This window comes from Denticeps clupeoides, chromosome 5 (genome assembly GCF_900700375.1).
Source record: "Denticeps clupeoides chromosome 5, fDenClu1.1, whole genome shotgun sequence".
In the NCBI taxonomy this organism is placed as follows: domain Eukaryota; kingdom Metazoa; phylum Chordata; class Actinopteri; order Clupeiformes; family Denticipitidae; genus Denticeps; species Denticeps clupeoides.
In genome coordinates, this window is record NC_041711.1 from 12,335,263 (window position 1) to 12,351,338 (window position 16,076).

The 16,076-nt window shown below is 38.7% G+C and overlaps 2 protein-coding genes and 1 long non-coding RNA gene across 5 annotated transcripts in view; 2 read left to right on the forward strand and 1 right to left on the reverse strand.

Moving 5' to 3' along the window:
* Window positions 1-266: 266 nt before the first annotated feature.
* LOC114790009 (myelin-associated glycoprotein-like) overlaps window positions 267-16,076 on the reverse strand; it is a 36,501-nt gene continuing 20,691 nt past the window's right edge. The window contains exons 2-15 of one of the 3 annotated variants that reach the window (XM_028979579.1): window positions 7,088-7,197; window positions 6,418-6,513; window positions 6,109-6,188; window positions 5,640-6,014; window positions 5,255-5,551; window positions 4,124-4,223; window positions 3,665-3,700; window positions 3,130-3,162; window positions 2,942-2,983; window positions 2,661-2,687; window positions 2,532-2,573; window positions 1,896-1,964; window positions 1,746-1,791; window positions 267-1,519 (exon numbers count right to left, since the gene is read on the reverse strand). In XM_028979579.1, the coding sequence (XP_028835412.1) occupies window positions 1,469-1,519; window positions 1,746-1,791; window positions 1,896-1,964; window positions 2,532-2,573; window positions 2,661-2,687; window positions 2,942-2,983; window positions 3,130-3,162; window positions 3,665-3,700; window positions 4,124-4,223; window positions 5,255-5,551; window positions 5,640-6,014; window positions 6,109-6,154 (1,164 nt within the window). In that variant the 5' untranslated portion in view covers window positions 6,155-6,188; window positions 6,418-6,513; window positions 7,088-7,197 and the 3' untranslated portion in view covers window positions 267-1,468. Of the gene's footprint in view, window positions 1,520-1,745; window positions 1,792-1,895; window positions 1,965-2,531; window positions 2,574-2,660; window positions 2,691-2,941; window positions 2,984-3,129; window positions 3,163-3,664; window positions 3,701-4,123; window positions 4,224-5,254; window positions 5,552-5,639; window positions 6,015-6,108; window positions 6,189-6,417; window positions 6,514-7,087; window positions 7,198-16,076 lie in introns of all 3 variants that reach the window. The other 2 variants (XM_028979577.1, XM_028979578.1) reach the window with 2 other exon arrangements.
* On the forward strand, window positions 11,350-14,389 carry LOC114789875 (myelin-associated glycoprotein). The gene is made up of 6 exons (XM_028979303.1): window positions 11,350-11,390; window positions 11,777-11,830; window positions 12,027-12,386; window positions 12,473-12,763; window positions 13,505-13,756; window positions 14,094-14,389. Exons 2-6 carry the CDS (start codon window positions 11,782-11,784, stop codon window positions 14,387-14,389), a joined length of 1,248 nt encoding a protein of 415 aa, XP_028835136.1. The 5' UTR covers window positions 11,350-11,390; window positions 11,777-11,781.
* On the forward strand, window positions 14,602-15,428 carry LOC114790011 (uncharacterized). Its single transcript, XR_003749747.1, has 3 exons — window positions 14,602-14,813; window positions 15,056-15,131; window positions 15,274-15,428. It is a non-coding gene; the product is annotated as an uncharacterized LOC114790011 (long non-coding RNA).

Sequence of the window (16,076 nt, forward strand, 5' to 3'; positions counted from 1 at the left end):
AGCATTTTTTGCTAGATATATTTGTTCTTCAAAACCTGAAATCAAACACTTCATTTCATATCATTAACCATTTTTGCAAAGAACACAAAATAAAAAACACTAGCTACTTGTTAGTGATCATTTACAGTAGAAGAGGAGACAGGAAAACAATAACAGCAGATGTTACTAGAAAAGGGAAGTTCATGAACAAACTTCATGCTGGCTGATCAAGATGGTTAAAGGGCGGTAACAGATGAATAAATAGAAATACAAAAAAAACAACTGAATGCATCCATATACATTTATTCCATTTAGAAGACACCCTTATCCAAAGCAACATACAATCAGTAGTTAAAATGATAAAAAAGCAATATGTTGAAATAATACATTGCATTTTATATATACTAGTCAGCTATTGGAGCCCAGAGTATAAACTAGGAATATGTAAATTACGTTTAACTACTATGCTGCTTCTCTCTAGAACCATCTTTACATACAGTGCCAAAAATGCCAGAAAAATACAAGAAAATATATGGAAGCAACAGAACCTGTTTAAATTTCATAGTTTTGTCATATAATGTGATCTGATCTTCATCTAATTCATGGTATTGACAAATATAATGTGCATAAAAAATAATCCAAACCAAATTATAATCTTATTAATTACATAAAAAAAAATTAGTTAGAGTCAAGTGTCGGGTTTGTAAAAAATGAGTAGAAATCCAGACAGTGTATTCAGTGTATAATGTATACAGACAGAAAAAAATGTAAATGTGCTAATTTTGTAAATAATAGCGGTTCTAATAATAACTTAATAAAATATAATTTGTAGTAAATAATGAATAATAAATCTGACCATACAAACTGTATCATATATGCAAATTATTGTGTTAGCATTAATATATTAAATTCAACCGCTAAAAAAGGTGCCACTGAGTACTGTCCCCACACACTGCTCCCCGGGCGCCTGTCATGGCTGCCAACTGCTCACCAAGGGTGATGGTTAAAAGCAGAGGACACAATTCGTTGTGTCACCGTGTACTGTGCTGCACTGTTTCACAATGACAATCACTTCACTTTAAACAATAACCGCAATCCAATCAGTTATTAATTCCAAGGGTTCACATACTTTTTCCACTTGTAATATGAGTTGTTTATTGTTGTTTTCAGTAAAGACATGGCAGATCAGAAGATTGTGTTATTATTTTAGCCACATTATATTTGTCAACACCCTTGACTTAGATGAAGTCTAAGATGAAGACTTTTGGATTAAGACTTTTGGACAAATTCCAAAAGTCTTCACATACTTTTTCGTGCCACTGTATTAGAGCTTCAAATAGAATCGCAGTGAATAGGCTTTGTTTCTGCTGCCTTTGCACTTTGCACATCTTCCCCTTTTTACTTATATGCTCATTAAAGATGATAAGAAACATTTTTAAAAAGAAGAAGAAAATGTATTAGATGAGGCTTCTTTTACTTTCAAGTTGTTCTAGATGTTTCCATATATGCTGGCATGTGCAGTGTTGATATTATCTTCAGCCTTACAAGAAAAAACAAATCGTCAATAAATAAAAGTATAACATAATGCCTGATAATGCCAAAGAAACATGGTAATGTCAAACCATATTAATTTGGTTCAATTAATCACAAATATTCTCTGCATAGCCTGCCTCTATGCCTCCACCAGACCACAGTCTACCTACTTGTAAAGTATCGCCACTATGCATAATGTTTTAGCAAAATGTTTTCTGGAAAATGATACATACATATGAACAGGCACCTCCATACTTGTTGTTGGCAGATTTTGGGTTGCTGAAAGGTAAGAATTAGTCAAAGGTCTCCTAATGAATGTATTGCGCAAAGTCTAATTAATAATTTAAGGGCATTATGTGTATTAGTAGGACTAATTAATATACCTTTTAGGGGATGGAAATGGTGGTTTGAAGCAAGTACTGGTGTCAAGGTTACTTTGTATATTGTTGGACCTTGGTGAAGAAGAAACAGTATTCAGCATTGTGGATCTGTGGAGCACAACCTGTTTTCTGATCTCAGAGCATCAGAATACAAAGTCCACAATAAGCAACAGTCCCATTAACTATAGGTAGTTGTGCCCCATGTGATGGCGTCTCCCCAATCATGTGTTGTTACTTGGAGGCTGTTAAGTGTATGATGGTACTGAACATGCATTTAGGCAGAAGTTGTAGTGACCTACTGAGTGGGTTCAAACCCCACTTACTACCATTGTATCCTTGAGCAAGACAATTAACCCTGAGTGTCTCCAGGGGGACTGTCCCTGTAACTACTCATTGTAAGATGCTCTGGACGAGGGCATCTGACGAATGGCGTAAATTTAATTGTAAAATGTACTGGTACACAAGTTAAGTCACTTGCCAATGAATAAAATGAAACCCCATGAACTAACACTGGGTCCATGAGCCATGAGATGCTCTTGATAAGCTAAATATAAGCTAAATGTAAAATCTCCTTCCACATCCACATATAGCTTATACATGGAGAACTGGTTTATCCCATTCCCTTTGTACATCACTTACTTGTAACCTGCATTTAATTCAGTAGCATTTCCACGAGGTCGTCTGCAACAGCAAACATATGCATATATATTCATTTGACACGCAGTACTAAAATAATCACACATGACTTTTTCTGAATCTCTGACTTACCGCGAAAATCTGCTCCAGACAGACTGCCTACTGATAAGAGGAACAGAAAATATGCAAATGATTGAGTCATAAAAGTATATGCCAATAAACAACACCTAACCCAGCATCTATAGTAAGAGCTTCCCCTTATCTGCCCACCTCTGGCCACGCTTTGAAGTTCCAGGAATAATGATGTCACAGCTAATGATCATGCTGAATATCTAATTTAAAGAACTGTTACATGCATTTATATAAGGATGCCTAAAAAGTGATTCAAACATTTAGGAATCAATCAAGTGTACCTTATTTCACCATGAGATGCTTCATGTGGCGAACGACGGAATCTATTAGGTGTTAAAAAAAAACAATAAAGCAGCATAACATGTTTAATTATTTTCAATGTCACTTCAAAAATAGCATATTGGAAAAGATATTTGCAAAATTGCAGTTCATGGATTTTTCAGAGGAAATGTTGAGATCTTGGGCTTACCTCCGAGACATTCTAGACATTCGACTCCATATCCTTAGTACAGAAATGCATGCAATGTTATTCAGTCCTAATAAATAGCTTTTTCTATATCTCACACAATGTAAGTAAATAAAGCTTTTGAACAAATCTGGATCTGAAACTGATTGTAGTGTGAAGCTGGAGAACATAAGATGGATAACAGTACAGCAGGCCTAGTTTATTATTAACACAAAACATCTTTAAGTGGAAGCTTAAAAAAAAAAAGACCACAGTTTCATTTCCAAAAAAGTCCAATTCACAGTGTGTTCCACAAAATAAAAAAGGACTCTTCATGCACAATGCACTAATGGAACACTTGCTGCATATCTGTTCTTCAACATCAATACACCATTACAATTAACCAGTTAATTTTAATAGAAACAACAATAAAGGTTGATAGTAATAAACAACTCACATCAGGCAATTCAGGACTATTTCCCTCTGCTGCACTTTATAATTATTCTGGTGTGTTAACAATGAAAAAATGGTATAAGAAATAATGAACTTTTTTACTTGCCCATTGTCATCACTTTGAAGCTCCTGGATGCGTTTCCTAAAGATAATCATGAAAAAGATAATCAAATAAATATAATATCATAATTCCCTACACACAGAGAGAGATATAAACATGCATGAAAAAAGTTTATTTATTTGTTAAAAAATAAAAAAACTGAGAAAGCACATGAACATAACTATTCACAGTCTTGTACACAGTGTACACACCTCTATAACCTGAAAACAACTCAAGATAAATAAATCTGTTAGAGACTAAAATCAGTTTAAGGAAGGGTACAATTATGCAACCTGCGAATTGTATATTTTTTGCTTTTCAATTAATCTGAGAAGTTTTAAAATGATTTATTGTGGTCCTATTTTTTCTAATTAGGGATGTGTACACTTACTATAGCCACTGCACACCTGTGTAATGTGAACTACTTGGTTAAACTTCCTGAACTTCCTGATCTAATAAACTCACATGTACTTTCTTCTCATTGCGAAGCAGACCCCACCAAACAGAACAACAGTTGCTAGAACAGCAACTACAGGAATGATAATGTAAGAAAGACTTCCTTGACCTGCAAAATAAGAACAATTATCATTATTATTAGTAATTGGGCATCAAAGCATTTTGTCAGCACCATGGGACAGTAATATTTGTATGTTATTTATAAATGATTTACACCCGCCATGCCCATGGCTGTCCATAATGTATCCTCTATAAATCCTTATAAAGTGACATTTACATTTACATTTACGGCATTTATCAGACGCCCTTATCCAGAGCAACTTACAATCAGTAGTTACAGGGGACAGTCCCCCTGGAGCAATTTAGGGTTAAGTGTCTTGCTCAGGGACAAAATGGTAGTAAGCGGGATTTGAACCTGGGTCTTCTGGTTCATTGGCGAGTGTGTTATCCACTAGGATATTGATTTGATTGGATCCTTCAAATATAACTTAAATTTCAGGCTGTCAAAACATACACATTAATCACTGCAATTAAAACATAATTAATTAGAGCATGAAAATAAATTGATGAAATGTGCTTTGTTTACTTCCTGTATGACACATGTGAAATTCATCCTGGATGGAGATGGACAGTTTTGTGTATCGCATTTACTTTTCAAATGATTCATGCGGCTGCCGAGACTCGCAAACCCGGGAGCAACATGTCTAGAGTCTAGAAAAACACGGTTTACAGTGTTTTTGAGCAAATCAACTGAATCATGTTTGCCCCATTGAATACCAAATTAGCAGAAAATTAAATTTCCATTTTATTTCCCATCGCTCCCCATCTGAGCCTCTTTTATGCAATGTTGACTATAATCATTCAGTTTTAAATATGCTTTGTAGTAAGCTTTAGTCATGATAAATGTCAAATTAATAATTAAAAAAAACATAATTGTTTGACAGCCATTCTGTGTACAGGTTTGACTGACTGACTGAATAATTTATAATGAGAATACGCTGAGAAAACACTGAACAATTTGCATGAAATATCAGTGTAAACACACATTTGTGGCAAAGTTCTTTACATCATGGGCGAAATTCACAAATAGCGACTGGACATAAAATCTAGAAAGAATGAGGGACGGGTGGCATGTCTTACGTTTCACAAAGACTTTTAAAGTTTCTGAAGATTTCAAACCACCATAGAATTTTGCGTGGCATGTCAGTTCACTGTGGTCATCATCTTCAGTTGGGATGAATATCAGAGTTGAAGTGACCCTCCACTTCCCATTGTCAAGCTCTTCATGCTGAGCAGTTTGTTTCGGGTCACCCTTACTGCTCCAGGTCAGTTCTGGGGGATGTGAAGGACAGGTGTGGTCCATAAAGCAGGTCACCACATATGGGGCTCCTTCAGTAGCTGATACATGACTCTTCAGTTGAGGCTTTGAAGGAATGTCTTAAACATAAATAAAGAATAAATACGTGAAAAACAGAATTGCTTGATGTGAACTTTCTGTGATTCAAACGAAGAGCATCACACTCACCATATACCTTGAATGTCACACAGTTACCAACAAAGGAGAATTTGTCTTTTTGTGGGATCTCCACTCTAAAGCAATATGGTCCGTTGTCATGATTCTTCAGCCCCTCAATCACCAGAGTGCAGTTGTCGTGGCCTAAATCACCTACAATTTTTGTGCGTCCCCTGAAGTTGGGTTCAATCTGTGTTGATTCCTCATTGTAAACAATTTTCTCCCAGTCATCTTGGTAGTGCCATATGCCTCTCATCCGAGTCTTGGATATTTCACCTTCAGGATGGTAGAATGTACAGGGTACCACGACACAAGAAGATGTGAGTACGTTCATGGTGTTGACAACCTTTGCTCGCCACTCTCCTGACAAAGCAGGTCCAATTAAAGCTGAAAGAGGAAAAAGATTGGAAAAAACTATCTTCTCTGATAACGATCACACTATGATTTCTGAAAGTTATAAGTGGGGAAAATGCAATTTTACCCTTTAGGAAAAGCCCGTACAAAAACAGCCTTCCATATTCGTCCATTGTTACACAAACAACGTTAGTCTTGAGTATGAACCTGAAATGTTCACATAACAAGAAGAGGCCTTTAATAAAAAGAATCACTGCCAGTAATTATTTCATTGCTCCTTACTGTGATTTTGTGAAAAAAAAGTCATTGTTTTTGTCATTGTGATACACTGCAGCACAGAATACGGTGCATGCAACATAATGTGACCTCTGCATTTAATCAATCACCCTCAGTGAGCAGTGAAAGGCACCCGGGGAGCAGTGTGTGTGGACGGTACCTTGATCAAGAGGACCTCTGTGGTACCTTGGCAGTTCGGGGTTGGAACCTGCAGCCCTTCGGTACCAAGTCCACTTCCTTACCCGCTAGGCCACCACTGCCCCCAAAATAAACAACTCAGTTGCATTGTGTCCAGCTAATCAATGAATTAATTACATTCATCAAATGTAATTTCAAAATATAGAATAAAGCAATTGTCACACCCTCACTCTTATAGGGGTGTATTATTTACAGCACTACATATACTACTGTACATACATTTATACATTTGTCTTCAGTTCCATTGGAATGATGTCGTGATAATAATGCAAGTCTGTCACTTTAAAAGGTTCACTGATTAATATAGACCCCCTCTCGATGAAAAAAAGCAATATAAATTCACTAATTCAGAGACAAGCAGTCTAGTTTAGTGCAAAGATGGCAAATGTGGCTTGCGACTACATCATTGTAGATCGCTGTATTTTTTTTTAACTCATTTCATGTTTTTTTTTTATTTTTCATGGAAGTCACAGACATGATCATAAATTACATAAACTTTTATTACATATAAAACTAAGTATGAAAAAAAAAGAATGGAATAAAATACCAAATCTTTGTTTAAGTATTTAGTAGTGATTGTTTGCATTTTGAACCTTAGAAAGAAAGAACTAGAACAAGACAACACGTCTTACCTCAGACTGTGTCTGCAGGATAGATGGTCAGACCTGAAGAAAAGGGTGACTTTGAGAAGCGTGCCTTCCCCTTAAGAATCAGACACCCACTCGCAATGCCCTCTGTAGGCCTGTCAAAGAAGTGCATTTCACTGGTTTAGACACTGGTAGAAGGTAAAGCAAAGCACAAGAAAACTTAAATACATTGAAATGTAATTTGTCCATCAGAATTAAATGCGAGTATCTGCAGCAATTTTTTTTGCCTTGGCTATACATGCAACAAAAATGTCTAAAATGTTCATTGTCTAAAACCTGTTATGTTTTAGTCACCCCAGGTCCTGTCACATAGCCACATCCCCTCTGTCACTGCACATAACCACATCCCCTCTGTCACTGCACATTCACTCCACTGCATTTGCACAATACACTTACCTTTTGCAGACCGGAGTGAAAAGTTAGTTGAATATTAGTAATTCCTTTCATTTACTGTCTCTGATCAGGGATTGCTATTCAGCCATGGTGAACAGAGGAAATGTGGGCAATGGCATTTAGCACACCAACTGCAAGAAAATTATTCTATATGACGCATCAGACGTAACTTGATATTCCTCTAGCATCAAATGATCAAATGATGCAGTGGGCAGACACTTTTTAGTCTTTTGTTAAGCACTCCCACCACACATTGTATTTCTCACATGGAAAAATTATTTGTTAGGGCGGGGACAGGGTGGTGGTGGTTTGTGGGGTTCTAGTGTGAGTATATCTACACTATCACTGCCTCTGCTGGGGCAGTAGTGGCCTAGTGGTCCCCACACATGTCATGGCTGCCCACTGCTCAACAAGGGTGATGCAATTTATTGTGATGCAAGGGAGTGCCTCCTAAAATCTCCAATTTTGTAAACCAGAATTTTTCTATAGGTTACATGCAGAGACATATCAAGGGACTTTGGGGACCCCAAGCTAAAGGGACCTGTCATGGCTGCCCACTGCTCACAAAGGGTGGTGGGTTAAAAGCAGGGGACAAATTTTGTTGTGTGCATTTACATTTACATTTACATTTACAGCATTTATCAGACGCCCTTATCCAGAGCGACTTACAATCAGTAGTTACAGGGACAGTCCCCCTGGAGCAACTTAGGTTTAAGTGTCTTGCTCAAGGACACAATGGTAGTAAGCGGGATTTGAACCTGGGTCTTCTGGTTCATAGGCAAGTGTGTTGAGGTTGAAGTTTATTGTCATATGTACAAAGTACAGTGTACAGAGCACAATGAAATTCTTACTTGAAAACCTCTCCCACGTAGACAGAACATAGAACATGATACATATAAGACATAGAAGACAAAGTGCAGCAGCAATAAATAAATAAGTCACAGAAGGGTGAATATATCTAAGTTGCATAAAGAAGTGATTGTGCATAATTTAAGTGACGGTGCAGTGCATACTATGTGTTGTATAGCCTGATGGCACTGGGGAAGAAACTGTTTCTGAATCGTGATGTGCATGTGTGAATTGTCCTGAGTCTCTTGCCTGATGGCAGGAAAGTAAAAAGTGACAGTGCAGTATGGCTGGGGTCCTTCAGGATGTTCTTTGTTTTCCTGAGACAGCGCGTGGTGTAAGTGTCCATTATTGCTGGGAGTGGTGTGCCTGTAATCCTCTGAGCTGTTTTCACCACCTTTTCATCACCTTCAGCTGTTTTCACCTAGGCTACTACCCCCCTGTGTCCTGTGCTTGCTTACATATAATACTGTACATGTATTTATACATTTGTCTTCAGTTCCACTGGAATGATGCCGTGTTAATAATGCAACTTTGTCACTTTAAATTGACTAATATTTTTGTTGAAGATGCCCTGTAGCAGAAGGAGAGATGTACCAATGGCCGCCACTTTTCCACTGCTGCTTTGCTTAGTAGCACCTTGTCAATTTGGGATTCAAAACTGCCAACCTTCTGATTATGGGTCCACCACTGATCCGCTCCACCTCCGATCCGCTCCACCGTTACGTTATATTCAATATATTCTAAACCGAAATAATGACTTTTCAGTTTTTGATAATTTAATCTCATGCATTCTGACCACATGCAAAAGTTGTTTATGCCCTAACCATGAATCAAGGCTTGTTGACCTGCATAATTCCTTACATCCCAGATCATTTATTTCAAAGCATATAGAGAAAACAAGGGTAGTTAAGAGTAAATAAAATGGATTACCTGAATATTTTTTGTGGAAATTTTTAGAACTGTTTAATTTTTGTTATTAGAACACAGTACCCCCTAACAGTTTCTTCTATCATCCTTAAGGTCTAGATTGTTTGGGCAGGGGTGGCCTAGTGGGTAAGGAAGCGGACCCGTAATCGGAAGGTTGCCGGTTCAAACAGTCAAGGTGCCACTGAGCAAAGTATTGTTCCCACACACTGCTCCCTGGACGCCTGTCATGCCTGGTGATAAGTTAAATGCAGAGGACACATTTCGTCGAGTGCACCGTGTGCTGTGCTGCAGTCTTTCATAATGACAGCCACTTCACTTTTAACTACGGAAGATCTGTTTCAGAAAGTAATGTTATTAAATTTGTATATGGTGGTCATCTCTGTTCCCACTCAAAATGTGGACTTGTTCCCTGTCTGGCCCAGCACAATATTCGCTGAAAATTTCACCTGGGAACTGTGCCTTGGATTATGATGCATGGCAATTTCTTACCCCTCACATATACTAATGTGCCACAGGACGTTAATATCACCAACCATTCCCATTTTATCAAGGTGTATCCATATAAATGGCCCACCCTGTAGTATCAAGTAGGGGTGTATTGGCAAGGATCTCATGATCTCATGATCTCATGATTATGATAAGTATCATAATACATGGGATATGATACGATTATATCATGATACGTTGTGATACTGTACATATTGCAATAATCCAAAGGTTAACTGCAAATGTAAAATCAAAGCTGATATACAAGATGCTGTGTATGATCTGGGTGGATCATATTATGTTAATAATTCACCCAATACAGCATAACTCAGAACTGGACTATTGGACTAAATTTGTATACAAAAAATATCAATATTTGATGTCCCTGTATCGATACATTTTCACCACGAAAAATATCATGATATATTGGTGTAAGACTATTTTCTAACACCGTTATTATGTCACCTTGGAATGTTGCTATGTACATAGATTTATGATTAATATGGACTTTTCCAGGTAGGGTAACAAGCTTTGGGCCACTGAAATCCCACTATTTATGGTAAAATCCGATGTGTAGAAAGAGTGTCACTTGTTCAGAGGTTGATCATCATGGGTATCATCCTACACTTTCACCTTGAGGGACATGATAGTATGCTCTGTGGCACATGCTGTGCTTTGCACTAGTGCTGGCACAGATTCTATAAAGCACATTGTGATCGATTGAAAATTACTCTGCGATTGGATGGTTGAGCGCCACAGCTTTAATCGTTCAGTCATGGCTTTCGGCAGCCAGCCCAGCTCCAACATCAGAACATATCAGCAAGGTTTTGTATACAGTATTAAAATGTAACTAAAATTGTAATCATGAATCTTTCAATAAGCAACTGTAATTTATTACACATTTTCCTATACTAACATGACAGATTACAATTACATTATTTTTTGCACTCACCAACCCTGCCCTATTATGTGACAGGATACCCTGATTATGGGCAGAAATATCGACAAATGTTTGTGTGAAATGAGCACTCTTTGGCCTTTTGCCATTCGGAAAATATTACCAAAGCATTTGGCCCTTACTGCACCCTTCCACTGGCCATCAAACATTTGAACACTCATGGACTGGACTGACACATATAACACTGTGTAAATGTTATATGTAGCGCCAGGGTCAGGAGAAACGTTGTTTCGCCTCTCACCTGTATGTTGCTGAAATTACAATAAAGTTCACTTGAATTTGAACTTGAAATAGAAGGCATGTGTACCTTTTTTTGTTTTTCAGCATTTCAAAGATAAGCAGAACAATACAATTATTTCTGATATTTTAATGATTTTTTAAAAGTTGGGCCAGTTGACTGTTCAGCATTTAAACACACTTATACATGTTAGGTCCTTAGTTACTTTCGCATTATTTATCATTTATATTGTTTGTTAGCCATATGTGCATGCCTCGAGCAACAAAGTCAGTTATTTCTTCCAACACAAAAAAGTTAAAATAAACAATAGGAAGTGATGACTAATATGGACAGCACACATTGGATTTATAAAGGAAAGAATGCAGCCAAAGGGGGGAGGATTTCAGCGTGCTCACACACTCAGGACAAAGCCCTGCAGTCTGGATTAAATGCAATAAGTAAGTACAACATTTCTTTTTTATCCAAGTATATGAGTTTATAAAGGTGTCAACTACACTTAGATTACACCCCAGACCTTTCTGACAAAGCTCTTGATGTTGAGATTTGTTACTACAAAGCAAACAATATCTTATTATATATCAATATCTTATATCTTATTAATTCAGGCAATCATTACATATTCTCAAAACCAAAAAAAACACATATTGCTTGATAATGAATATGAAGGTGCTCTGCAGAAATTAGCATGATTATCTGGTTTGTTATATGAATTTGTTATCACTATGCATAAAAGAAATATATAGGATTATCTTACTTAAATTTCACTAGCCCTTTGTTTCACTTCAGTGCTTAATTCATTATATTGCTTTTATGTATATATAAGAAAAGATGGAAACTTTCTTATTGCTGACCTGTGCACTTCTCATCTGTGTCAAAGGTAAGAATTTCAAACCTGAAACATGTAGTTTTTATATGGTGTTTTTATTCTTAGTTTTTTTGTCAAATGTTTTTTCTTTTCCTTTCACTCAATAACACAAACTTGCTTGATTCGAAGCCTTCATCTGAAAAAATGAGATGGGAGTAAAAATAAGTTTAATTAAAAATGCAATATGTGGTCTGTTTTTCCCCTTCAGGTACACGTCCAGAAACTTCATGGAGTGCTGAGATCCCAGAGACAGTGTCTGGTCTTCTAGGGTCCTGCATTGTTATTCCCTGTTCATTTACTTATCCTACTCACAACCTGAAGACTTCAGAAATCATAGCAATATGGCATACAGACAGCCGTGAGAACATCTACCACCCAGAGAAATCCAAAGTGGATGCTAAGTACAAGGGCCGAACTAGGCTGTTGGGAGACCTGAGCCACAGGAACTGTTCCCTGAAAATCGAGCCTCTCAAAAGAAGTGACAAAGGTCCTTACACATTCAGGGTTGAAATCGAAGATAAAGATAAATATTCCTTTAAAAACAGCAGGGTCAGCATTACAATCAAAGGTGAGTGATACCGAGTGTGTTCCAGATACCGAGTGTGTTTCTTGCGCTCGTTCAGCTGCTTTTGAAAGAGTAATTTCCCTGAACAGATGCCCCAGAATCTCCCGTTCTCTTGGCCAAGGAGGAAGTGCAGTCAGGTGAAGTGGCACAAGCTACTTGTTCGGTGTCTCATTCTTGTCCCGCCAACCCTCCCATCATCACTTGGAGTCACAGCGGGGCCACAGTCACTCATTCGGAGCATCTTACCAATGGCGAGTGGAGGATGACCTCATCACTGACCTTCACACCGACAAGGGCAGATCATAAAGTACGCCTGTACTGCACAGCATCATACAGCGGAGGGAAGAAAGTGAGGACCTATCAGACACTCCTCGTCAAATGTAAGCCCTGGAAAGGTCATATTCTTTAAACAGTGGTTTATAGTGTACAGATGACAATGTCTGCATCCTGTTTCTGATGGAATAAGAAATAATCTACCAATAATATCTTGCCCTTCTTATTTAACAAGGAGCCATTATGAAGAGCAGTGAGGATAGTGGAAATGGTCACTGGAAATAGACAATCAAACTTGATACTGCTGAGTGACTAACACAGCATGGCACTACTAAATTTAATGAATAAATACTACAGGTCAAATGTTTAGGGTCATTAGAAAGGTCCTTTATTTCCATGAAAAATTTAGTTTGAATATTGCGAATATTCCAAAAATAACCCGACAGCATTCCAGGTTACTCACAACGTTCCAACGTTCCTCACACTCACCCATGCTGACATCCTCTATGACAAAATGTACAGACAGGAGATACAAACCAGTGTGAAACACATGAGGAACACCTCTGGATTTGTGATGGAGAACATTTCTCCCGACTCTAGATCACGCTTTTGTAGGGGAGCGGAATGGACATTACAAGTGCCACTGAGCAACGCACCGTCCCCACACACTGCTCCCTGGGCGCCTGTCATGGCTGCCCACTGCTCACTCAGGGCGATGAGTTAAATGCAGAGGACAAATTTCACTGTGTGCACCGTGTGTTGTGCTGCTGTGTATCACATGTGACCATCACTTCACTTTATTTTTATTATTACATCTGTGTTCTTTAACACTTTGTTAAATCACATAGATGCACCAGAGGATGTGAGGGTCGAATCTGTGCCTGAGGTGAGAGAAGGCGAGTCGGCGTTGCTGAACTGCTCGAGTGACAGCAACCCTCCAGCCTACAGCTACCAGTGGTACAACGTCAATGGAATTCTGCAGTCGGAAGGACACTCTTTCACACAGGAGAAAGTCTCCCGATCCACACAGCCCCTCTACTGTACGGCCATCAACACAGAAGGACAAGGCAGCTCCCGCCCAGCAGTCCTCAACGTGGTGTGTGAGTGGGAATTCAACAAAATTTGTCTTTTATTCGACATATTATTCAGGAACGTACAGGAATCTCTTGGCATAAACACACAAAAGCATGAATTTCTTTCCTCTCATTCAGTTATTTGATCAATCTGTTCAGCTTCTGCATGTCCAACTTTGTTCTTCCTGTTTTACACAATGAACCATTCACTTGTTAAGAGTCAGAACTAACAGAATGATCACCCTAAGCTGATCTAGGGCATCTGAATGACACGCTGCTGGGCAAAACTGATGATGTCTGGCATTCTACCCCTCAGCAGGGTTCTTGCTCTGCTCATCCTTATTCATGTTCCCCCTGTTCTCAGATGTGCCAGAGATTAAAGCGGGCTCAGGATGTACCACTGAGATTTCCACAGTGACCTGTCTGTGCATGGTCGACGCCCATCCTTCCAGTGAGATCCAGTGGTTGCTGCCAGACCCTTTCCGAGCCCTCCCCAGCACCAGTGTGGAGAACCATGGTTCTCTCACCATAGTCACCCTCCAAGGAGCGCCAGGCTTTGCCGACTCTGTGCAGTGCTTAGCCAGGAACTCTCAGGGGAATTCAACTATGATGTTTAACGTCCCGCACAATGGCATGACAATAGTTTCAGCTCTTCTATAATAATGTTTCTTTTTACAAAAGCCATTTTTTTTCTTCAATTGAGAACTGAATTGCATCCTTGTGTTTGTGCAAACAGGCAAGATTTACATTGCAGTTGCTTGCTCAGCCCTACTGGTGGCAGGCATTGCCATTTTAGTATGCATCGTCAAAAGGAACTGGCAAGTCAGGTATACAGTACCAATATTAGCCAATTCCAGGAGGCTCCAGTCCTGTTCCTGGAGAGTTTTCATTCAAACCATTGAGAACATGACTAAGAAGCTCTGTCCTAGCTTGACTTATATTTAATACAATGTCTGTTTGTTTACCCAAATAATGATTTTTCATTCTTTTTGTGCAGCTCAAGCATTCCAGCTGACCAGTCCATAACTGGCAGCAGGGATGTCGATCTGTCGAAGGATGTGCCTGACTATGTCTGTCCTGCAAGGTATCCCAATTATATTAGATTTCCCTGTTTTATTAACCTACTACAACACATTAACCTGTGACACAACACAGTCACATAGGGGTTTTGATTTAATGATCTGAACCATGGGGTACAATTACATTTAGGACATGCATAGTTCCACAAATCTAATGTTGCAGACTAAAATAGGGCTCATGGACTTCAGGCCAAGTATTGGTCAATTGCACAACTGCAAAATCTATAAAATGTTATATATACTCTAGGAAAGAAGAAAGAAACCTGAATCCATCAGTGTGTTTCATCTACGAAATCCCTCAGCATGTTTACGGGAATTCTGAGGTACGCTGAATCTCACACAATGTTCTGGAAAAACACCCTGCACCCTACACAATATTGGCAGCAGAACTTGATGTCAAGCATGGTTCTGCAGGCGCAATGTTTATCACGGTTTGCTCATTTGACACTGTTTTAACACTTACAGGCCAGTGGATGTGATGAGGGCGACCCGTACGAGTGTGTGACCAGCTATGAAGCCACTTACGTAAATGTGTAAAGACTTTGCTCACTGTCATGTGGTCAAGTGTTCTGGATGTATGCTTGTAGTTGTTGGTGGTTGGACCCTTGCATACTGCAAGTTCCAGTGTGTTATATAAAATGAATAAAAAATTTTAAAACCCTTACCCTTATCCGTGCATATTGGACCAAACTACTTTTTGGAGTTTTCCTCAGCTGTCTGCATATTGTGCTATGGGTATAGACACCAAAATTACTTTAGACCACCTGGGGACAGTAGTCAAGACTCAAGACCACAAGTTCTTTAATCACAAATAGCAGATGTAACCTGATATGAAATGTGCTTATTTTCTCTCTCGTATAAGTTCCAAAGGTAGGGGAGATCACATCGACCACTGATACAAAATCCATCACATCACAAATACTTTAACAATGCAACATTTAGCCCTGTTTTTTCACCGCGGACATGGTAGCTGGGACACACAGCGGTGCATTTTCAGACATTTCCAATGGCGGTGGGGAAATCTTATGTTGATGACATGTTACATGTTTTTTGGGGCTTTCACAATGGTACAGGCAGAGTTCGAAACTTTCAACCTCAACCAGTCTGCGAAACTGTTGGTTCTAAACATGGTGGAATCCACCCCCCAGGATCCCGTCTAGGAAATAAAGGTAGAGGTTATATTACAGAATTTTTGTCAGGTTAAACACTGATTGGTCCATGTGGCACACAGAGACAGACACACTTGCACACAATCTGACTGAAAATGT

Coding starts and splice junctions, on each gene's coding strand:
- LOC114789875 (XM_028979303.1), top strand. CDS start 11,782: ATGGAAACTTTCTTATTGCTGACCTGTGCACTTCTCATCTGTGTCAAA. Junction 11,831..12,026: donor ACTTCTCATCTGTGTCAAAG/GTAAGAATTTCA, acceptor TTTCCCCTTCAG/GTACACGTCCAGAAACTTCA. Junction 13,757..14,093: donor AGCAGTCCTCAACGTGGTGT/GTGAGTGGGAAT, acceptor CCCTGTTCTCAG/ATGTGCCAGAGATTAAAGCG.